This window comes from Nicotiana tabacum, chromosome 19 (genome assembly GCF_000715075.1).
Source record: "Nicotiana tabacum cultivar K326 chromosome 19, ASM71507v2, whole genome shotgun sequence".
In the NCBI taxonomy this organism is placed as follows: domain Eukaryota; kingdom Viridiplantae; phylum Streptophyta; class Magnoliopsida; order Solanales; family Solanaceae; genus Nicotiana; species Nicotiana tabacum.
In genome coordinates, this window is record NC_134098.1 from 19,237,420 (window position 1) to 19,263,477 (window position 26,058).

Sequence of the window (26,058 nt, forward strand, 5' to 3'; positions counted from 1 at the left end):
TAATATTGAGTACGAAGCTTCATGGTTATGATTATATGCCAGGAACAGAAGTTATATGTATATGTTATAGGATTTATTACAAACCTTTATATACTTTAAATCCTATGTACAAAATTATGGATTTTAAAAATGAAACTATTCTTATAGAAACTAATTTTGATAAGTCTAAAGTTACTACCGGAAAACCTATTAAGTGGGATGAAATAGATTTTCCGAAGAAATGGGTCATTGAGGAAGCAATAGCTCCTCGAAATAACATTAACAGTGAAATCACAGAAGTTGAACAAACTTCTGAAGGAACTGTTAAAATCCGGTTCAACGAACCCGATCAAACTGATAATATCAGTTATTCATCTATATTAACTAGATCAAATTCCTCTTATATTTTACCTGTTGATTATACTGTAGATTTTTCATCAAGAGCATCTACATCACAAATTAGGGAAAATAATAGAATAGATGTCATAAATATTAGTACAAATAATATTGCTAGTGCTATTCCTGATCCAACTGAATCCGAAATAGATTTTTCTAATGGTTTAAATAGATAAAAACTAAATAGATTTTAATCCAGGTTCACCGGCAAGAAAAATGATTTCTGAAGAATTTTAAAAACTCATATGGGAAATTTTCATAAATTGATTTCTTGATAATTTTGATGAAACATTAACAAAATTCTTTCAAGATGATTTTTATAATGATATAAGTGGTCACAATAAGATAATTTCTTTTGTACCATGGTTTATGTCTAAATATGTTGATGATTATATTTTCATGCTAGAAAGAGTTTATAAGCTCAATAGTGGTGAAATTACTAGATCTGTTTTTCCCCCGTAAATATCTTTTCAAATGGGAGAAAAAGACAAAGTAATTTATTATACTGCTTTTTCAAAATTATTTGAAGATGATACTGGTAAAATTACTACTAAGAATTTGAATATTATGCTCACGCAGAATAATTATACTAATATTTATATTAGTATTCTGGGTGAACAAATTGTTTCCATTAATGAAAGACTGGACAAATTAATAATAAAGAAAGACTGACATATTAATAATAGAAGTCGAGAAAATATCTAGGAAGGATATTACAATATGTAAAGAGCAAATTGCTACTACCAGTATCCAACCACCTCCTGAGGTCAAAGACTTTAAAATAAAAAGTCTCGAGGACCTCGATAATTTATTAGATAAAAAATTTAAAGGAATTAAAATTAGTCCTTTAAATTTAGAGCATTTATCTAATGAAGAGAGGAAGGTAAAACTCTCTGATGAGATTAATAAAATCTCAGAAAAGTTTGCTCGCAAACCTGTTCAAAGGATGTTTTATTATCCTAGGCCGACTCCTAAAGATGTACTCATAGAGGAGCCCGATGCTAGTCATTTTTCTCAAAGTTATAACGGTACAAAAATCTATGAAAAATCTATGAATGGAACATAGATGGTTTTACTGACCATCAGATTTATACCCAAATACATAGAATGCTTATGTACAGCACTATCTACAAGGTTCATAAGAATTCAGAAAAGACCATTGTTGACATGATAGTAGCGGGGTTTACTGGCCAATTGAAAGGCTGGTGGGATAATTATTTAAGACCGAAACAACGCGCAGAGATTATGGGCGCCATAAAAGTAGAAGATGGTCAGAATGTTCAAAACACTGTCTATTCTTTAGTTCTCAATATTATAGAACACTTTTCTGGAAGATATGGTTAGACAATAGTGAGACCTTAAGAACCATGCTCTAAAATCTTAGGTGTAATACCTTAACAAATTTTAGATGGTATAAGAATGTGTTCTTATCTAGAGTAATGGAATTATCAGAGTGTAATAACACTCATTGGAAGTCCAAATTTATTGATGGACTCCCAACACTCTTTGCTGAAAGAGTTAGAAAAACTCTTTGTGGAACAACAATGAGTATAGATTATAATAGTTATTCCTACGGAAAGCTTATTAGTGTATGTACACAAGAAGGCTTAGCTATGTGCAATGAAATTAAGTTAAGCCAGAAAATTAAGAAACATCGTCTTAATGAAAAATAACAGTTAGGAGAATTCTGTGAACAATTTACCATAGATATTCCTAAGAATAAAAAGTCTCATAGGCATAAGAAAGAACCGAAAGAACCTTATAGGTATAAAAAGAAAAATAGAGGTTCTTCTGATAAGAGATATGGGCGAAAAGATAAGAGAAGAAAGGCTTATAAGCATAGAAAGGATTTTATAAAATCCAATATGCCTAATGTATGTTACAAATGTGGAAGAGTAGGTCATTATTCTAGAGATTGCAAAGTCAAGGATAAAATTAAGAACCTTGACCAAGATGATAATATTAAGGACTCTTTATACAAGATTCTGTTAAATTCTTCTCGGAAAAAATCACCAGAAAATAGTTATAGAGAAGATTCATCAACTGATGAAGATCTAAGGGCGCTATAGGAGGAAGAATACCTTCCTTCAGATGATGAATGTGGACCCTGCAAACAGAATCAGGATCAGTGTTGTAATAACAACACAGATGATGAGTTTTTTAATATTTATTCTCAATTTAAGGACTTAAAAGTCAATGTACTGACCAATGATAGTTTATTAGAATTTCTCAAGGTTATTAAAGACCCAGAATTAAGGTCCCAAATAATTGATCAAATGGACAAAATTCAGGATAACATTCCTAAAAGATCAGAGATTGAAGAAATTCCTTCTCAAAATGGACCACATACAATGTCTCATATTAAAAGAATTTTGAAAGAAAATTTCCATGCCACTGATAGGCCAACTACTATTCAAGATTTGAAAAGTGAGATTCATAATCTCAAAGGAGAAATTTTGGACTTAAAGGCTTCAAATGTAGCCTTAGACAAGAGAATTATTAGATTAGAAAATTTTCATGTCCCTATAAGTCAGGAATTCAACACTAATATTACTGAAAAGGGTTTGAATAATATTGTATTATTTTTATTATGGGATCGGGCTGCACGCCGCAGCAAGCCTTATAGGCTTTATTATTATGGGATCGGACTGCACACCGCAGCATGCCTTATAGGCTTTATTGTTCTGAATCGGGGTTGCCCGCCTACAGCAGGCCTTATAGGCTTTATTATTATTATGGGATCGGACAACACGTCGTAGTAGGCCATATCGGCTTTATATAGCGCTTGGGTTGAAGGAGCCCCTTCGGAGTCTGTACACACCCCCAGTGAGCATAGATGATTATATATTCGGGATGGATTTCCCAGGGCCTGGACTTGCCTTACTTATTTATATTGTGATGAATTTTCCTTGGACATGGTTCTTGTCCGTATTATTTGTATTCAGGGAAATAAATTACCCCAGGGCTGGATTGGCTTTATATGGTACTGAGTGACTAACTGTCAGTCGATGTGTATATATATACGGGATGGAATATCCCTGGGCTGATTGGACCATAAACAATATCGAGTGACCGGATAGTTTGTGACCAGTATTTACATGAGATCTTTCTACTGAGATGTCATATTCCTCATATCATGCAGTATTTATCTATTTCACTTGTACTCAGTTTAACTATTGAACTTGAAAGCATGCCTACATTTTTGTAACATTATTTATACTGGACTCTACCTGCGGAGCTCGTCACTACTTTCAGCCCAGAGGTTAGTCTTGTTACTTATTGAGTTGGTTGTACTCATACTACACTCTACACCTCGTGTACATATCCAGGTGCTTTCGTACATAGCGACTGTTAGATCTCAGAGTTCTATCAGTTGGAGACTATCAAGGTAGCTGCCTGGAGTCCGCTGACCTTGTCTCTCTTTCCTTCAGTTATTGTACTATTCTATACTTTCAGATAGTGTTTTATTAGTCAGACTTTGTATTCATATTAGATGCTCATGTACTCAGTGACACCGGGTTTTGGGAGTGTTTATATCTATATTTGTGAGTTTTCTTCCGCTGAATGTAAATAGTATGGTTTCAAACTTCAAAGATATGATGTTTTATTGAGAATGTCGGCTTGCCTAGTATTGAGATAGGCGCCATCACAACATGTGAGATTTTGGGTCGTTACAAGTTGGTATCAGAGCCTGGGTTATATAGGTCTCATGAGTCATGAGCAGGTTTAGTAGAGTCTTGCGGATCGGTACGGAGACGTCTGTACTTATCTTCGAGAGGCTGCCGAACCCTTAGGAAAAATTTTACTTTCTTGTATTCTATCTTGCGGAATTGATTCAGCTTGAAACATAACTCTTTGAATTCCTTCCACGCATTCGTGTGCGCATGTGAGCATTCAGTATCAGCTGTGCATCCCTGACTTGTGATTCCATGAACAAGGTTTGAGATGAGTATTCTGTGTTTTGTTGATGGGCAAATCTGGAGAACTTGAGGCCGGAGTTAGACCGCAGCTTAAGCTCGGTAGTTTCGGTTATAAGAACTTGTGCGATTGGACTTATGTATTTTGTAGTATTCCTATGAGTGGAATTTATGGCTCGATGAGCGGTTGAATGACTATATGATAAGTATGATGTGAATGCGGGATGTGTTCAGATGGGTTGAATGAGACAAATAAAGTTTACTTATGACTCAAGAGATTGCTATTGGGTACTTGACTCTTGTTTTGATGTGACGTACGGTCTTGAGTTGTGAGTGCGTTGAGGGATATGTCATGTTGTTTAATTGCAGAGTGAAGAAGATTTTCATGTCTTGCTGATGAGTTCAAACTCATAAATATTAAATGATTTAGTAGTAATTGTGGTTGCGAAAGGGTATAGTAAGATGCCAATTTGAGGTTAAGCATGTGGGTTATCTCCTGCGGAGTAATCTACGTAGTTTGGATTTCCTTATAATGTTGAGTAGAGGGTTTCTTTTCTCCCAGTGGGGTATATGTATTGAGATTTGAGTTTGGATTTGTTGAGAAAGTTGATTTGACCGTCATGAGAATGAAGGCGAGCTTAGCAGATGAATTAAGGTATTTTATGGTTTTGTGTTACCTGAGCATTTGAAAATATTTTGTTGAACTGACTGCAGTATTATGGCAGTAATAGAGTATGGATATTGTGAGTTATGTAATATTTTGTTCTATAGCTTTGAGCCAAGTGGGGTAGCATGCTATTGATGATTTGATTTCATGGTTATGTGTTGTACTAGTTTCGATTGGAGGCATACATGTGAATCGTTTATGACTTGCAGAGATTGAGATCGAGGGTGACTCGAGTAAAGAAATTCCTGGATACAAATTATTTTGTACTTTATGAGTATATGAAAATCATTGGATGATCGAGTTGTTATTGTTGGATGTAGTACGCACGGAGTATGAATTGATTGGTGGTGTTAAGGCAGTGTTACCTCTTTGAGTGTTGTTAAGCTAAGGGAGCCCATGTCTTTCGTCCCGTTTGGGAGGTGCAATTTAGATTTGAGCAGAGTGGGTGACTCTCTAAAAGGTTCTAATGGGTTCGAGATTTATATATAGCAATCGAGAATTTTTCCGGATTTGTGTATGGATAGAATCTGATATTTACGTTTAATGGTGCCGGGACGTGCGGTAATTCTGTTTGACTATAGATTTTATATTTCAGTATAAGAAAGGAAAGAGGAACAATTTTTAAATTCACATAAGGTATTTTTAGAGTTAGTGTTACGGTTGTGGTATTTATGAAGGTTCTTAAGAAGAATACAATGGCTTATGGGCCTTAGGGCGGTATGGTTTTATGGTAAGATGTCTTGTAGTGAGCTTTGGGTAAGGATCGTGGAGTTCTGACAAAGATAAATGTCAACTTGAGGGTAATTCAGAAGAAACTCGGAGAAAATAGGACAAATGGGTAACATGCTGGATCAGTATGGTAATGGTATGCTAGGTTCTTTTGGTTCTTATGATGAGGCGGGGCTTTACGGATGTTTTATGGCAATACTCTCGGATTTGGCAACCTGTGTGGCTTGGTCGAGTTAGAAGAATTCAGTTCTGATAGCTTGGTTATGTGCTAATGGATTTCAAAGTGTTCTTGATGGTTTCTACCATAGTTTGAGCCGGATATTTTCTGCCGGTGTGGGAAAACATGTTGTGTATGGTGATTTCCTTCTGGAAAAAAGCAAGAGAAATGTTTCTAACTAATAGGGTATGTAATTTGTTGGTGACTCAGAGTTTATAATGATATTCTCATGCCTTTCCCATGATAGATGTAGTGTGTTGTGCAGGATTTAGATTTACATATACAAGGTGGCAGTTCATTCTTGAAAGGAAGATCACGAATTTTGGACAGAATGGTCAATTTCAGATATTTAGATGAATGTTATAACTGCTCGGTAATCCCTCAGAAGGGTGCGCATTTCAAAAGGCGCATTTTATTTTGACTTACGGATGTTCATGGTATTGCGGTACTCACCTGGTTGATAGACTACTGGTATTCAATTATTATTTTTTTTTGCTATGTGGCACAGAAGAATTATAGAAGCATTCCTCGCGAGGTGATCATACGTGAAAGATGTATTAGTCATTCAAGTGCTGAAGTTGGGAACGGTTGTGGTGATTTATGTATTCTATGAATGCGGAGACTGAGAGTTCTCAAAAGCATATTATTTCAGGGTTGCGGCCTGTTTGAGACGAGTATTTTATTTAAACTCAGTGGAGGCACTAGTTACGTAAATTGTTTGTGATAGCTGCGCGCTACAAGTGCGTATATATGTGAGGTTTGAGCCCGTGTGCGGGCATCGCGGCAAGTATTCATACTCAGAAGAATGCTTAGGCTATGATATGCCTAGAGTTGACTGTTAAGCATAAAGTTATAACGTTTCTCGTATTCGTACCTTTGTTGAGAACTATCTGGACTACACTTGAGGTTATAAAGAGACTAATTCCCTGAATAAACTGGGTAGTTTTTATTTCTGTGTTAACTTGCCGATTGAGCTGCGATAGCACACTTTACACATGCCTACTCTATGGTGTGTTATTTATACCAGTCCAAGAGCATGAGATTCTTAATTAATTTATCATATACATGTGTATTTATTTGATTGCTCTAGTATGATATGCTTGGACTGGGGGATTGTGACCATGCCAGACGAATTATAGTATTGGCACGTGAGTTGTCTGTGCGGGTCCAGATATTGATACTATAACACGTGAGTTGTCCGTGCGAGTGATGATAATGTGAGCTCTAGAAAGGCTGGTTACTCTTATTAAATTCATGTGTCTTGGTTCTACTATATATAATGAGCTTATAGCAATGCAATTGTGGTGGTGCTTATTGAACGTGCAATACGGCTCTCTACTTTGAGACATCTTCCATTTTTAGGTACAAGGTTGTGCAGTTGTGGCTTGAGTTGTATTGGTGTGGCATGTCAGTGGGATAGTTGTGTTTAATAATATAAGATCATTAGACCTAGAATGGGTGCTATCAGATTTTATTACGGTATATTGGGATGATAATATTGAAAGTCGTCTTAGAAGATGATTATGATTTTGGTTGGGGAAAGAAAGCTCCATGACTTGTTAATCTGATAAGGGGTTATGAGATTCCGCATGTTTCTTTCATTATCAGTAGTGTACGAAGATTTAGAATGAGGTTTTGTTTGATATGGGTTTAATACCAGTACCGAGTTGGTTTTGAGTAGTTACTGTGATCGAGAATGGTGCTGCGAGTATGCGAGTTGTGTAGTAGGATATCCGATTATATCTAGAGTTATGGCTATAGCTTGATACATCTGGTTCAAACTTATACAGTATATAGATATGAGATTCGGATCTTGAAAGGAAATTCTGAATGTTTGAAATTGAGTTTCAAGGTTTATGGGCTAAGGTTGAAGTAATGATCTTCAATTACGTGGTATTGTCAGGCCCATATGGAATAGGGTGGCGTGAGATCACCCCTGGATATGTGCGTGGTAAGATGGAATAGTGATGTGATGGCTTGGAAACAACTCTTGGCACGTTCGAGGACAAACATATATTTAAGTGGGGGAGAATGTAATGACCCGGACGGTCGTTTTGAGTATTACCACCCCCATTTACTGCTCAATTTGTGCTTTACAATTGTTATATGACTTGCCGGGGTGATTGGTTCGGGTCCGGTGAGGTTTTGGAATGAATTGGAACACTTAGTTCTAAGGTTTAAAGCTTAAGTTAAAATAGTGACTGGATGTCGACTTATGTGTAAACGACCCCGGATTGGAGTTTTGATGATTTCAATAGCTCTGTATGGTGATTTTGGACTTAGGAGTGTGTCCAGAAAATTATTTAAAAGTCCGTAGTGGAATTTAGCTTGAAATGACGAAAATTGAATTTTTGGGAAGTTTGACCGGGGAGTTGACTTTTTGATATAGGGGTCGGAATCTAGTTCTGAAAACTTTTATAGCTCTATTATGTCATTTATGACTTGTGTGCAAAATTTGAGGTCAATCGGACGTGATTTGATAGGTTCCGGCGTCGTTTGTATAAATTAGAAGTTTTAAAGTTCATTAAGCTTGAATTGGAGTATGATTCTTGATTCTAGCATTGTTTGACGTGATTTGAAGTTTCGACTATATTCGTACGATGCTTTAGGACTTTTTGGTATGATTTGATGGGTCCCGAGGGGCTTGGATGTATTTTTGGATCATTGGTTGAAAGACTAGTAAAGTTAAGAAATTTATGAGTTTGACCATAGTCAATATCGGGTCAAGACAACCTCTTTTCAGTATTTTGAGTGCGCAAGCAGGTCCGTAGCGTATTTTATGATTGAAATTCATATATGATTTGTGTCCGGGAGGTTCCGGGTGAGTTTCATGATGGTTTCGGATCATTTTGGAGAAGATTGAGTTTGCTGGTTTCTGGTGAGGTATTGTTCATTCGCAATTGTGAACAATTTATCGCAATTGCGAACACTGTTCATTGGAGATTACAGTTCACTCGCAAGATGTTTTTGGATTTTTTGTGCAGTTCGCAATTGCGAACAATTTATCGCAATTGCGAATACTGTTCATGGGAGGTACTGTTCATTCGCAAATGCGAAGTTTTTGTCCGCAAATGCGAACCTGGACAGAATGTTTAAGATCTAAAAATGGGACTTCGTCGCATTTTCCATTTTTAACGATTTGGAGCTCGGGAAGAGGCGATTTTTGCGAGAGTTTGAAAGAAAATATCGGGGTAAGTGTTCTTAACTCAATTTTTGTTAAACTAACCCAATCCATTGTTATTTTTATCCCTAAATTAGTGAATTGGGTTGAAAATGGTATAAATTTTCATAGACTTTAATTGCGGATTTGGAGGTCGAGTTGATGTCGGAATTTTATAAAATTTATATGGTTGGACTCGTGATTGGACGGGCGTTTATATTTCATAACTTTTATCGGGTTCCGAGATGTGGGCCTCACTGTCGATTTTTCAGCTAAATTTCGAATTTTGTTGGAAAATTAGTATTTTCTTATGGAATTAATTCCAATAAATTTTATTGACTGAATCGAATAATTTGTAACTAGATTTGAGGCGTTTGGAGACCAATTCACGAGGCAAGGCCCTAGTGGAATAAAAAATTACACGGTTTGAGGTAAGTAACACTTCTAAACTTGATTATGGGATCGGACTGCACGCCGCAGTAGGCCATATCGGCTTTATATAGCGCTTGGGCTGAAGGAGCCCCTCCGGAGTCTGTACACACCCCCAGTGAGCGTAGATGATTATATATTCGGGATGGATTTCTCAGGGCATGGACTTGCCTTACTTATTTGTATTGTGATGAATTTTTCTTGGACATGGATCTTGTCCGTATTATTTACATTCGGGAAAATAAATAACCCCAGGGCTGGATTGGCCTTATACGGTACTAAGTGACTGACTGTCAGTCGATGTGTATATATATACGGGATAGAATATCCCTGGGCTGATTGACCATAAATAGTACCGAGTGACCGAATGATTTGTGACCAGTGTTACATGAGGTCTTTCTACTGAGATGTCATATTACTCATATCATGCAGTATTAATCTATTTCACTTGTACTGAGTTTAACTGTTGAACTTGAAAGCATGCCTATATTTTTGTACCATTATTTATACTGGACTGTACCTGCGGAGCTTGTCACTACTTTCAGCCCAGAGGTTAGTCTTGTTACTTATTGAGTTAGTTGTACTCATACTATATTCTGCACCTCGTGTGCAGATCCAAGTGCTTTCGGACACGGCGACTGTTAGATCTCAGAGTGCTATCAGTTGGATACTATCAAGGTAGCTGCCTGGAGTCCGCTAACCTTGTCTCTCTTTCCTTCAGTTATTGTATTGTTCTATACTTTCAGACAGTGTTTTATCAATTAGACTTTGTATTCATATTAGATGCCAATGTACTCAGTGATACCGGGTTTTGGGAGTGTTTATATCTATATTTGTGAGTTTTCTTCCGCTGAATGTAAATAGTATGGTTTCAAACTTCAAAGATATGGTATTTTATTGAGAATGTCGGCTTGCCTAGTATTGAGATAGGCATCATCACGATAGGTGAGATTTTAGGTCGTGACAATTAGATACTCAATCCCTAATAAAAAGAATTTATTGGATAGGCTACATGATGCCATAATATTTTCAAATTTTGATTTAAAATCTGGTTATTGGCAGATCCAGATATCTGAGTCAGATAAATATAAAACTGCTTTTAATGTCCCAATGTGACAGTACGAATGGAATGTTATGCCTTTTGGTGTGAAAAATGTCCCTTCTGAATTTCAGAAAATAATAAATGATATATTCATGCCTTATCCAAATTTTATAATTGTTTATATTGATGATATTTTAGTATTTTCAAAAAATATTGAAATTCATTTTAAACATTTGGATCTTTTTAGAAAAATCATAATTCAAAATGGTTTATTCATCTCTAAATCAAAGATGACCCTTTTTCAGACTAATTTAAGATTCTTAGATCATAATATCCAAAACGGAAGAATAGTTCTGATCCAAAGGAGCATTGAATTTGCATCTAAATTTCCTGATGTCATTACTGATAAGACTCAACTCCAAAGGTTTCTAGGAAGCCTTAATTATATTTCTCCTTTCATAAAGGATCTTGCTAAGGATACTTCAATTCTTTATGAAAGATTAAAGAAGAATCCAAAGGCATGGACTGATGATCATAGTAAATCGGTCAGACGGATTAAGCAAAAAGTTAATAATCTTTCATGTCTTACACTTGCTAATCCAACCTGGGCAAAGGTTGTTGAAACTGATACCTCGGATATAGGATATGGCGAGATATTAAAACAGTGTTCCCCAACTGATAAACAAGAATATCTTGTTCAATTCTATTCGGGAAAATGAAATAATTTCCAAAAGAATTATGCTACTGTGGCTAAGGAAATCCTTGCTATAGTAAAATGTATACTAAATTCTAGACTGATTTATACAATCAGAAGTTTTTAATAAAAACTGATTGCCAAGCAGCAAAGTTTATCTTTAATAAAGATTGTAAATATGATTTTTCTAAACAGATGTTTGCAACACGGCAAGCCCTGTTAGCTCCATTTGACTTTGAGATTATTTACAAAAAAGTGACAGATAATAGTCTCCCTGACTTTCTTACTAGAGAATTTTTGAATTAATAATTCCTTTTATTTTATGACAGGATATGAGACCTGCATATAGGCCTCCTCGAGGGAGGGGACGAGGAGGAAAATCAGAATCTTCCTATGGCAGATGAAATATCCTAGCCCAGATATGAAATCAGCAGCTAATAGCTGCCAATATCACAGGAACATCAAGTCTTAATACAGACCACCCAATGAACAAAATAATTTTGAATTTTATGAAATCCAAACAAGACATAGACAACAATCCTCCATCATATTCCTCAACATTGGCAGATGATAGCCATGATAACATTGAGGTTTATAACCAGAAAAAAAAAAAAAAGAGAGTTAATAATTCTTTTGGAACAATTCGATCTAAAATGGAAGAATAACCCCTGGTAAATCATGACTAGGTATTTTGATACAGCATCATATGCTACCACTGCATACAAATACATAATGAATTATGAGTTAATTCTTTCATCTACTGGTTCAGCTGAAATTCAGCATTTTTATCCAGCAAATACAAAGAGAATTTATAATTTCTCTAAAATTATATATATATATATATATATATATATATATATATATATATATATATATATATATATATATATATATATATATATATATATATATATATATATATATATATATATATATATATATATATATATATATATATATATATATATATATATATATATATATATATATATATATATAGCACACTTGTTCTACTATAGCAACTCGTCCTAGTTTCTAGAAAATAGAACCTATAGCTTAGCTTTCAAATGATGGCACCTAAGGTCTGACTTCTTTATAATTCGGTGGTTGTAAGATTTGACTCATCATCCCTCCTTTGTCCCTTTGTCCCACTTTTCTTTCACAATCCCTCGTAGGAAGAGTTGAAAAGAAAAAGAAAAGAATAAACCAACTGTTATGATATTAGCTGCTGAATTGTTACAAAACAAGATGCTCAAAAAAGGCGCTGTCTGTCACTCGTGAATGAGCCAGTAATTGTAATAAGAATTTCCAAAAAAAAAAACAAAAAACAAAAAGGAGCAAAATCGTTATATCACTAGAAATATTTTTCACATTTACCAGTTAAATAAAAGTAATTTTTGAGTAATTTTTACTACCATGCTAGATGCTTTTTTTTGTGTCAAATAATTCACCAATTAATATATACAAAAATAATTATATATAAACTATTTGTGTAATTAAACTTTTTGACGAAAGAGATTCGAGTAAATTATTTTAGGAATCGTTTAGTTCAGAATCGAGTTATGCATGGATTAGTAATATAAAGATAATAATACAATAATTAGTAATATAAGAATTATATAATGCAGAGATTATTTTCTTGTTGCATGTTTAGTTTGATGTATTACATATTAGTATACAATGCATAGTATAAAATATTTATTTACTTTTTAAAAAAATAAAAATTATTTTTATTCTTAGAATAATGTTGGTTAGTTAGGTCATTTTAGCATTTTAATCCATGACAATATCATCATTCTTATTTAACGTTTTATCCGGCATAAATAATACATTAATAATACCAACCACCAAGTACAGTGCAGAAACTTAAAAACACAAGTAATTTTACATGAAAACTCTCCTTAATCAAGGGAGTAAAAATTACGACTTATCCGTATAGAATTTTTTCAAATTTCACTAAACAACAAGACTAGTTTTTCTATTATAACTCAATAATCAAGGGACTGTAAATTCTACCGCCTTAATTCCTAAAATCAACTAAGTTGTAGCTATCTCTCCTAGACTATAAATTTTAGTCTAAAACTTCAAAATAAATTTTCAGAATTATTTACCTACGATTAAATTTCTCAAAAGCAAAATAGTAAGAACAATGACTCAGACTCAAATAGCTAAAGAACTAGACACCTTTTTCTTCGTATTAGATTTTTCGGTTGAGCAGTTTGAATCCAGAATGCATTGCCTTGCTTTGATTGCTATTTGATGTGAGTGATTTTACGGTAGAACTATGAAATAGTGGAGTCTTCAGTAGCGGCAACGCGATGATTTTATAGGAGTAAGGTTGGCCAAAAGCTTCTTCAATTTTAGCTCCAAAACCTGAAATATTTCGGTTAAGAAAAATAATCCTCTTAGGACTTGGCTTCCTTAATTATCTCCAACTTCATCCGGTTTTTTTCTTTTATGCAAGCGTACCAATATTAATGAATCCTTATTGCTCGCAAATTTTTTCGGTTGGTACAGTAATTGTAGCCCACAAAATAAATCGTTCAAGGAATACTACTTGCATTAGGAATCAATTTGCAACTCCTGATCATCATACTCCAAGAGACCTGGTTCTTTTGATATCTGCTTGACACATCTGCAACACTATTTGTTAGTACAACAAATATCTTTAAGAGACATAGTTCTTTGACAATAATTTGTTAATGATTAAAATCAATTTAAGCTCAGCTCAACAATAACGAAGTAACAAAATATTATATTAATTAATGTTAATTTCAATGTGAAGATTAATAGCTTGTTTGGCCAAGCTGCAAAAATTATACTCCCTCCGTTTCAATTTATGTGAAATTATTTCTTTTTTAGTCCGTGACAAAAAGAATGACCTTTTTTCTTATTTGGAAACAATTTACCTTTATGCAATGATTTATAACCACACAAAACATATGTGCCTCATTTTATACCACAAGTTCAAAAGTCTTATCTCCTTTCTTAAATTCTGTACTCAATCAAATGGGTTCACATAAATTGAAACGGAAGGAGTATTATTTTGAGAAATACTTTTTCTTAAAAGTGATTTTCTCAAAAGTATTTTTGATGAGAAGCAATTTGTGTTTGGCTAATTAACTTGAAAAATACTTCCGCGCAGCAATTTAGTGTTTGACCAAGCTTTTAAAAATAGCTTATAAGTGTATTTTTCTCAAAAATACTTTTCAAATAAAGTGATTTTGGAGAGAAATTATTTTTTTCTGCTTCTGCTTCTCCTCAAAAATACTTTTTTTTTCTTCTAAAAATTTGACCAAATACTTCAAATTTGAAAAAAAAATATTTTTTTTTTACAAAAAAGTGCTTTTGACTTGGAAGAAACTTGGCCAAATAAGTTATAAATATTTTCAAACCCCGATCAAATATTGTATAAGCTTCTGTTAATTTGTTTATTTGATTGCATGTATCACTAATTATGCTTTAAACACAAAGTGGAGTAGGTGCTTAAAGCACACAACCGTAATAACTTATTAATAAGCGTATGAAAGTACAACAGCGTGTACTATGCAGCCAAAAACATGGAAGAATCAAACATAATGCAATAATTTCATTCTGTACCAATATAAATTAAAACTACACCAAAGTGGAAGGGCCATTATAAAGTTAAAACTTAGAAGTAGCTAGCCTATAGAAATCGGTCTAACCAAAACCTTACGACAATATAAAACTAGCCTTATGAATTGAATCTTAAAGTAAAAGGCTTAGTTCGTCTGTCCGATCAAAGAGACCAGGAGTAAACGTAGGCTCACCCGGAAGCTTGAAGAGCTTTCCTTCATTTGCTTGTAACATGTTCACTAAAGAAAATTGCTTTGTAGGCTTGTAGCTAATCATTTATCTAATATTTATGAATTATGGGCGAACAACGAAAATTGAATCCGCGCATGGTGGATTCGCAATCTACTGTCTTGATCCCTTTGGTTACATTTGCCCCCTCGACAACTTACATTCCATTTTTACAGCTATATATTTTTTTAATTTTTCACTCAATATTTGATACCCATTTTCAAGATCTGATTAATTAGGACTTCTGTTGTGTAAGGCCTATCAGAGGAAAGTGTTTTCTATCAGGAGTATTCTCATATCCCGAGTTTGAATCGAACATATCAAGAATTTTATTATCCCACCACAACTCTTAGTGGTATATGAATATTGTAATATGGTCAATATTTTGGCTAATGTAGTCCATCTCACATAAGCATAAGTATCTTTGCAAAGTGTAGACTTTGTTGGCAATATTTTTTGGGACCCAAAAATATTGTATTGTGTGGTGGACATCATTTGCAAAAGTTGTATCTCTTCTTTTACACCTAAGAGGCCAAGACTTTTTTGCCTACAAAAGGGAAGGCCATTAGTTCATTTTAGACACACCAACAAGACTTGAATCTTCATTTTCTGTTTCTTCCTTTCCTCCTTTATTAAGAGTGTTTTGTTTGAGAGTTGAGTGTTGGGAAGCACTTGTGTGAACTCTTTCTTTGGAGTGATCTTGTGAGGTTATTCTCTTAGGGTATTTGGGATTAATTAGAGTATTTACTCTAATTTTGTACTCTCTTTTACACTCTTATTGCTATAGTGAAATTGCTCATCTCCACTTGTGGACGTAGGTCACATTGACTGAACCACATTAAATTGGTATCTTCTTTATCTACTCTAATTGCCGTTAATATCAACTTGCATTGTCTTTGTTATTGTCATTATAACGTTATTTTGCTAAATTCCGCACTAACTAGGTTCCCGATCCTAACAAATTGGTATCAGAGCCGAATCTAACCGAGTTTGTTTCAATAGCCAAAATGACTCTAACAAAGACCTATATTGAGAAATTTGACCGAAGTGCAAACTTCGGAATATAGTAATTAAAGATGAAAGTTATCCTAATTCAGGATGGCTTAGACTTGACGTTGCAAGGAAAGGAGAAAAAGTCGGATAAAATGACGGACGAGGAGTTTGCCATCATAGATAAAAAGGCAAAATCAGGTATCATCTTAAATCTCTCAAATGAGGTTTTACGTAAAGTTTCTGTAGAAACCACAGCCAAAGGCATATAGAAAAAATTGAAAACCTTATATATAAAGAGGACGGTGGAAAATAGACTTTACCCTAAGTAGAAGCTTTATACAATTCGTATGGGTGAAGGTACCTCTATTCTCTCTCATCTTGACACCTTTGATTTCATTCTTATGGATTTGAGTAATATAGATGCTGAAACTAAAGATGAGGATCAAGTTGTGTTACTGTTTTGTTCTCTACCTCTATCTTTTTAGCATATAAGAGATACTATGCTTTATGCAAAGGATAATATCTCTTATAAGGACATTAAATCTATCTTAAAATCAAAAGAACAAATAGATAGTGATATTATCGAGGAAGCTAGTGGAACTCAAGCGGAAGTTTACTTGTTTGTTAGGGGCAAATCCGACTCCATATCCAGATACAATAATTTAGAGTGTCGCTATTGTCATAAGAAAGGTCACATTATCTCTGAATGCTATAAACTGAAAAATAAAGAAAAGCATAAAGAAAGAAAAGATGAGCACAAAAATACTGACACCACCGAAGTTAGTGTAGCAACTGATGAGATTGAGGGAACTATATTTTTAGCAACTGAAACTAGTTTCAGATTAGACAATGAATGAATTTTAGATTCCGGTTGTTCATATCATATGTGTCCTAGCAGGGACTTATTTTCTACATATGATTCAGTTGCAGGTGGAGTTGTCCAACTGGGTAACAATGTTACTTGTAACGTTATTGGCAAATGTACAATTCGAATCAGAATGCACGATGGTGTGGTGAGAACTCTCACCGATGTTAGATATGTTCCTGAGTTGAAGAAAAATCTCATCTCTTTGGGCACTTTAGAATCCCTTGGGTGCAAATTCACTGGTGAATGTGGAGTTGTAAAAATATTTCAAGGTGCTCTTGTGATCATGAAAGCACACATATTTGGTTCGTTGTATACTTTATTGGGATCCACTGTTATAGGCCCTACTACAGTTTCGGTATCAGACAATTTATCTGATTTTGATGGCATTAAATTTTGTTATATGCCCATTGGGGCTTTTGCGAAAAGGGTAGAGCAAATTTATTATATCAACCAAAATTAGGCCAAGGTGGAGATTTGTAATATAACTAATATTTTGGCTAATGGAGTCCATCTCAAATAAGTATAAGCATATTTGAAAAGTGTAGATTTTGTTGGCAATATTCTTTGGGACCCAAAAATATTGCATTATGTGGTGGACATCATTTGCACAAGTTATATCTCTTCTTTTACACCTAAGAGGCCAAGACTTTTTTGCCTATAAAAGAAAAGGCCATTAGTTCATTTTAGATACACCAACAAGACTTGAGTCTTCATTTCTTGTTTCTGCCTTTCCTCCTTTATTAAGAGTGTTTTGTATGAGAGTTGAGTGTTGGGAAGCACTTGTGTGAACCCTTTCTTTGGAGTGATCTTGTGAGGTTATTCTCTTAGGGTATTTGGGATTAATTAAAGTATTTACTCTAATTTTGTACTTTTTTTTGTACTCTTATATATTGGTATAGTAAAATTGCTCCTCCCCGCTTGTGGACGTAGGTCACATTGACCGAAACACGTTAAATTGGTGTCTTCTTTATCTACTTTAATTTCCGTTATTATCAACTTGCATTGTCTTTGTTATTGTCATTATAACGTTGTTTTGCTAAATTTCACACTACCCAGGTTCCCGATCCTAACAAATACTATAAGTAGCCGTTAAGTTATTATTACGAACCAATGGAACTTAAAGAAATCCATACGTACTCTTTGCCTTTTCTATTTCACTACTTTACAAATATTCAAATTAGTTGATTATAGTTCTACAATTAAACTCCACAATTTTGTATCTTGATTGCAAAGCATGATGGAATAGTAGGCTAAAAGATGGTATGTAAAGATAAAAATAAATTTTAAAAAACTTATCCTGTGCATACATTATTTCACATGAATTTTATTACTTAATAATAGTTATGTTAACTAAAGAATTCAAGAAAACTTCAAATAGTATTATAAAAATCTAAATTTCATTTCAAACATTCTGGATGAAAGAAAAGAAAAAACAAAATGAATATTACACTATGACCTTTGAAAAATTAAAGGTTAAACCATAAATGGAAATAACTTCTTAATTATTCAACATTGTCTCTTATGTATTGACAAATATACTTCAGTTAATTGAAACTAACATTTTATTCAAGACACGTTTAAATTGGAAATACAAAAGAAGAAGACAAAAGTAAATATATTTTCTCTCTAGAGGACAACTCAGATTGACGTGTTTAAATTTCGTTAATCTCCTAACAATCATTGTTTACGTCTTTTTACTCCTTATTAATACTCCCTCCGTCTCAATTTAAATGATGTAGTTTGACTCAGCACGAAATTTAAAAAAAAAGAAAAAGACTTTTAAAACTTGTGGTCTTAAAAACTTAAGGAGTAAAAGCTTTGTGGGGCCATATCATTTGTGTGGTTATAAAAGCTTCTCATTAAGGATAAAATGGGTAAAATAAAAAGATTAAAATTGAATTATTTCAAAATTTAGAAATATGCCATTTATTTTGAAACAGACTAAAAAGGAAAGTACCTCATCTAATTTGAAACGGATGAAGTAGTATGTTTTAAAAAATAATTAAAGAACAAACAAACCAACAAACATTTTCTTAGGATTAGCAATTTAGCCGCAGGATTGGTATAAACAAGATGCTCAAAAAGGGTGCGGTGCCTCCTTTCACACATTCCCTCACCTCTCATTTTTTGCCTTAATCTTTGTTCTTTAGAACTATGAGCTAGATGGACTAGTTAATACCATTGACATGCATAAAATACTTATTAAAATGTCATTTTCTTCTTCTTTTTCTTTTCTTAATATTAAGGGCGTGGTCCGTGATCAATAAAATAAAAATTATAGAGGATCATTGTAAAAATTAGAACAAAGATACAAAGTGCTAAATGATATTATTTCATATTCTTAAATTTTGATGAATCGAATTGATTAATATTCCTACTGAAAAATAGTATACTCAATATAATTAAGATGCGTACAAATTGATACAACTATTGTATTTGAAATAATAACTTATTGGAAAGATATGAGAATACACGCGCATACACTATGTGGTCAAGTAAATATAGAAGAATAGAATCAATCTAAGGATTTGGTGATATTCTAAAGAACCCACACCCACTTTCTATATTTTTCTTTTTTCTTTTTTCTTTGCACCAATTAACTTTTGAACTTTTTAGCTACTATAGATAAATATTTCCTTGTTGCATTCCACGATAAGTGCGCTTGATTACAAGATTAGCTGAAAGCATAAATATATTGTTTTGTTAGGTCGAGAATATGCTTTAGAATAAGATTCAAGATTAAGGCCTCCTTGCTATTACTATTTCCAAGGTAGGGGTAAGGTCTGTAGCCATAAAATTTTCGATTTCAAATGAAGCATCAGTTGAAGTTCAAGTGCAATTGTATGGTACTGATCCGAATATGTATTTCAAGTAAAGTCTTAATTTTCACAAAAGTTCAATTTTTACAATTAGAAAAAAATTCGAAGTGAATTCTACGTCAATCTAACTTTAATACTTTTTTTCAATTTCAACAAAAATATTGCCAAACGGATACTATTTTTTTTTTTTATCTTAAAAACCTTGTTACCCTTTCCGAAAAACCTAGAGACTTATTTAGTTCTTCCTTTTTTTCTTTTTATGTGGTAGAGTTAAAGCAAGAATAAACTACTTGATTTTCAGCATGAATTCAGATATAAATTCTTTAAATATTTTCAGATAAAATTTTTATATTTAAAAATTACATAAAAATAATGCAATAATATTAATTAATAATTTAAAATATTAAAAAAAATGGTAAAAGACATATTTAATTTTTTAATAATAATATCACATAAAATACTCCTCATGAATTAAATTGACTACTATTATTTTCATTTATGTCTTACTTTTCTTTTTAATTTATTTTTAAAAATAAATATTACCTTTATGTAAGCTATTAATTTCATTATTCTTTTTACTTTTAAAATAATTCTACTTTTGCTTTGTCAAAAAAAAATTATATTTATACAAAAGTCAACATGTACAAAGTCTACCTCTCTATGGACTCTAGAGACAAAGACCGAGCAAAAATAACCTATAAATCTTCCTATGCCCAACTGAACAGTGGCCATAGACTCCTATAATCAATGATGTAGCTATTAGACCATAAAGTTTATAGTATTATATTTTTAAAATGTTATACGCACATTTAATTTAAGAATAAAAATTTAAAATAATATTTAAACTAAATAAATTTTGTTAACAAATAAAATGAAGTTTAAGGAAGACCTTTTATTGAAACTGACTTGTTACCCAAGACAAATAGAATTGGAAACCGCGCCATTAAAGAGAAGAAGAATTAAGAAGGAATAACAAGAACAAGAATAAAAAGGCCACATGCTATGCTCTGCTCCCAATATAAAAAGACGGGAAAAGGAAAAATAAATACCTTGTGTCTCAAGAATATAGTCCCTACAAATATTACTCCCTCTCTCCTGTCACTTTTATTTGACATGTTTTGACTTTTTACATCCCTTAAAAATAATAAATAAAGTGTATAATTTATTATGTTACCCATATTAATTAATGCATATTTTATTAAATTTAAGAAAATAATTTAAAATGGTAATAAATACTATGGGTAAAATAAAAAAAAATTATTGTCTTCTCGATATACGTGAAATACCAAGTAAAAATGAACATTTATTTTTATTATAATTATAATAATTTTAATTTAATACTACCAAAAAGCATAGATCGAGAGAAACGAAAGAGAAAAAAATAAAACAAACGAAAGAAAATTTCAACATCACGTCAAGTCCGCACTGTTTCCGTTTTCTTATATATATTCTCCAAGATCTCGCCTTCGTTTGGACAACGCAACACTTGTTAGACCTATTCCTTCTCTCCCCTCCCACCATACACTATTAACCCTATTTTTTAATTAATCAAAGAGGTCACTCTACAAAAGTCTCCTCCTTCAGTTTCCTCTTTTCGTTTGAAAAAAAACTAAAATTCTCTGCTATGGCGATTGAGAATAACAACAATGGAGTGAATTTTTGTACGGTGAAGAGGCCGAAGACGAAGATAGTATGTACTTTGGGGCCAGCATCTCGATCGGTGCCGATGATCGAGAAGCTTCTACGGGCAGGCATGAACGTGGCCAGATTCAACTTTTCTCATGGATCTCACGACTATCATCAGGAGACTATTGATAATCTCCGTCCGGCTATGGAGAATACTGGTATTCTCTGTGCCGTCATGCTTGATACCAAGGTAGTATCATTTTTTTTAACATCTATGTATGTGTATTTATTTATCACTGTACAAAATTGTCAGAATTACTAATAGAAGCCGTACGATTAAGCCGTAAGATCGTGGGCTGCAGAGGCGTATCCAGTATTTTAACTCATGGTTTCGGAATAGCACTGATCGTTTGGGTTACTGGGTTTGAAATTTAATATTTGTACAGTATATTTTAAATTTAATATTTGTACAGTAAGTTTTTTAACACATGTATAGGGTGCTAATGTGTTTTGATAGCTTTAATTGTACTTCCGCCCCTCTGGGATAGTAAACTGGGTAACAGAAGTGGATTGTTGCTATTTAGTGAGTGGTATTATATGAGTTGTTGATTGTTTGATCTTTGATTTGGTTAAGTGCTACTTTTATACCAACAGACCCTGATGTTGTTTGTCTGTATTGTGATTTTGTACTTTATGTGCCTTTTGCTGGCTGAAAACCGTGGTTTTTGTCCCCTTTTCGTATTGTGTTTCATTTTCTTGTATTTTAGTGTAATGGGTCCAAAGAGAGCAGGATGGATATTGACTATTCATATAGTTGATCTCAAATAGTTTGGGGTTGAGGCTTAATTGTTGTGATTACATGACATGGAGAGGTTGGACTGTTGAAATTTGGTGTATTATTGATACTCTGCGGACTAGTAGGAGCAATTGTATGCTCGAGGTTGTATTGGAAAATTTGGATTTTCTCAATTCTATAAAATCAACACTCCAAGAACTGTATATAGACAGTTGGTGAGATGTATTCTTTTAGGGAAGTTAATTGTGGTGCTGTCTGCAATTTGAAGTTCAATCTCTGAGCTTTGGGCTGAGGAACTCCCTCCATTTAAACACAGATGGGCCATTATGTTCTGAATTATGAGTATTTTCTGGGGTTTTATCACTGCTTTATAATGAAAGCTAAATACAAGGCTTAGCGCATCTTTTTCATTTATGCAGTAGCTCAAACAGTCAGTCTCCTAGTTGAGCTTGTATGTGGCTATTGTGTTGCATTTTATGTTAGTGAATATTAATCTTCCCCTGTCCAGAAGTAATGGATAAAAACATTGATGCTCTTTTGCTTCATTACAATAGGCATTCCCGCTACTATTGGTGTTAGTGACCTTGGGAAATGATTGTCCTATGGACTAACTTATGTATGTGAAAGACGGATTTGCTACAGGTGAGTAGTGAGTAGTAATATAGCCCCGATATCTACTAACAAGTGTAGGACTGAGTTGTTCTTGGCATGTCAACTCTTTTTGATATTTTAGTTATTTTAAACGTTTCCTTAAGATCACGTCTAGATGTGACAGCATGTGTCGTGTTCTTCGACCATATTACTTCAAAATTATAAATATACTCTGCGTCAGTTTGAATGATCCTTATGGAAGCATACATGGGTGTCAGGCAAGGTTGCTAAGTTAAATAGCTATGTAGTAACAAAGGAGAAAGTATAAATGCTCTAATGGAATATCATACTGATTTAGAATGTTTGTTAAGCATGATATGAACTATGAAGTAATTGACACTCTAAGTGGTGAACATGATATGAAGTAATTGACACTCTAAGTGGTGGATACTAGAATGTAAGATTCGCAATATGATGTCTATTTTAATCTCGTTGGAAATACACATTAATTGGAAATTAGATATTATAACCAATCAGAAAAGAAAACTTTGATATTGGATACTATATATGTGATAGTTGGTTATTGTTGCCTTGTGTGTGGTATTAATAAATTGTCTTATTCGGCATTCCTTTTTTTATAAAAATCTCAACTCAACTGGACCATATTGATGGCTTTGTAAACTTAAGGCATCAAACTTGATAGAAGATATCAGTTGGCACCTCATGTTGACTGGAACTCTACTCCATCATTTCTCGGAGAAAGCCATTTCCTTGAAAAATAATAAATTTCTTGAAATTTTTATTGAAGTTTTATTCTTTGTTTATCAAGAGAGTAAGGTGATGATACTCTGACTCATCTTCAACTCATTTATCATAGTTCCTTGTACATAATTTTGTGCTTATCTTTTTGCCCTGGTTGTATTCAAGATCAGCACGTTCCATATCATGTAATAAGATTCTTCAGTGATGTTTAGTGACAATGCAATATGTTCATTTAGATGTTGAACTCTGCACTTGCTAAGCATGATATATGATTGCCTAGCCCTGTCTTGCCTTAACCTTTTTATGTGAAAGTTCTGACACTTCATTTTCATCTTGTAGGGTCCAGAAATTCGAACAGGGTTTTTAAAAGATGCTAAGCCTGTTCAACTTAAACAGGGTCAGGAGATCACAATCTCAACTGATTACAGCATTAAAGGTGATGAGAGTATGATATGCATGAGCTACAAAAAGTTAGCAGAGGACGTAAAGCCACAAAGTGTGATCCTCTGTGCAGATGGCACAATCACCTTTACAGTTTTGTCTTGTGACAAAGAGAACGGTTTGGTACGATGCCGCTGTGAGAACACTGCTGTTCTTGGTGAAAGAAAGAATGTCAATCTCCCGGGAGTAATTGTGGATCTGCCAACATTGACAGATAAAGACAAGGATGACATTTTAAACTGGGGAGTTCCGAATCATATTGACATGATTGCGTTATCTTTTGTTCGTAAGGGTTCAGATCTCGTGGAGGTTCGGAAGCTGCTAGGTGAACATGCAAAGAACATTCTTCTGATGTCTAAGGTTTGCTTCTGACCAGCTAACTATGTAGTCTAATTTTTTCTCCATGAAGTTGCCTATTCACTTTATTGCATCATTGTTTTGTGTTTGTAGATGACTTTCGTGGTACTTGAGAGTCATACACAGCACACTAATTTTGCAGAAATGTAATTAAATGATAGATTTAATCTGACTCCTTTTCCCAAGAATTGAAGAAATATTATCATGAGTTGGAACTAAACTAGTAGTACTAATCTATCCTTCTCTCTTCTGTCTGATCTGGATTAAGCATTACCAGAATATTTCAATTGTTGGCAACATTAGCTTGTTAGTTGGATTTTTAAATAGACATAAAAAGATATAGACAGTGTGAGTTGGATGAGCAGTAACTTTTTCCTTTTATCCCTAGACATTACTGAATTAGACTCTCGAACTTGGATAAACAGTCAAAATACTCTTAAAATGCTTTTCTTCTTGTTAGGTTGAAAACCAGGAAGGTGTAGCGAATTTTGATGACATTCTTCTCAACTCTGATGCATTTATGGTGGCAAGAGGTGACCTGGGAATGGAAATTCCAATTGAGAAGATATTTTTGGCTCAAAAGGTAATGATTTACAAGTGCAACATCCAAGGGAAGCCTGTTGTCACAGCAACACAGATGTTGGAGTCCATGATCAAATCTCCAAGGCCAACTCGTGCAGAAGCAACAGATGTTGCCAATGCTGTTCTTGATGGCACAGACTGTGTCATGCTTAGTGGTGAAACAGCTGCTGGAGCTTACCCTGATCTTGCAGTGGGTACCATGGCTAAGATTTGTATTGAAGCAGAAAGCACAATTGATTATCCAGATGTTTTCAAAAGAATTATGTCAAATGCCCCAGTTCCCATGAGCCCATTGGAGAGCCTTGCATCTTCTGCTGTTCGAACCGCTAACTCTGCAAAAGCTGCTCTTATCCTAGTGTTAACCAGGGGAGGAAGTACTGCAAAATTGGTGGCCAAGTACAGACCTGGAATGCCTATATTGTCGGTGGTTGTCCCCGAGATCAAAACTGATTCTTTTGATTGGACTTGCAGTGACGAGTCTCCAGCAAGGCATAGCCTTATATTCAGGGGATTGGTTCCCGTTCTCCATGCAGGATCTGCTAGGGCTTCTCATGAAGAGTCTACAGAAGAAGCACTGGACTTTGCTCTTCAACATGCCAAAACAAAAGGGTTATGCAAGCAAGGAGACTCCGTTGTAGCCCTACACCGTGTTGGAACTGCATCTGTGATCAAGATTGTTACAGTCAAGTGATAGATGAACTTTGACGCGTGCTTTTTGGGTTTCTGTTGTTGCAAAAGGGTAACTGATAAATGTTTTTGCTTGTTTCACTGAATCATTTTCTGCCTTCTAGAGAAGGAACTTATGACTATACCTTATATTATGTCTCTATATAACGCCTGGCTGTTTTTTGCTTTGGCTGGAGTTTCATACCCTTTTATCTTTTTATGCAATTTGTCTACAGACACAGATATGATGCGAAATAAATTCCTTGTGCCTTCAATTTATCTGTCTAAAGTAGTCATCTGCAACTTATATGCTGCATGTTTGATTACATTAATGTTTAATTGGTCGTCCATGTGCTTAGCTGCCAAGTTGGAGTGCTTATTTGAGGAAAGAGACCAATGAATAAGGGTATGCACGCTGACCACGTAATTATTTCTTTAGACTAACATCGCTATCTAATGTTAACCATTCAATAAAGTAAATACATAGTTTACCTAATAGCCA

At 34.0% G+C, this 26,058-nt stretch overlaps 2 protein-coding genes across 2 annotated transcripts; both read left to right on the forward strand.

Moving 5' to 3' along the window:
* Positions 1-1,482: 1,482 nt before the first annotated feature.
* LOC142173403 (uncharacterized) lies at positions 1,483-2,444 on the forward strand. Its single transcript, XM_075238986.1, has 3 exons — positions 1,483-1,714; positions 1,828-1,964; positions 2,052-2,444. Exons 1-3 carry the CDS (start codon positions 1,483-1,485, stop codon positions 2,442-2,444), a joined length of 762 nt encoding a protein of 253 aa, XP_075095087.1.
* Positions 2,445-21,325: 18,881 nt separating this feature from the next.
* Positions 21,326-25,845, forward strand: LOC107797877 (pyruvate kinase, cytosolic isozyme). The gene is given in 3 exon segments (NM_001325640.1): positions 21,326-21,611; positions 23,850-24,311; positions 24,769-25,845. Coding segments are annotated over 3 exon segments (1,527 nt in total). The 5' UTR covers positions 21,326-21,359; the 3' UTR covers positions 25,582-25,845.
* The last annotated feature ends 213 nt before the right edge of the window (positions 25,846-26,058 follow it).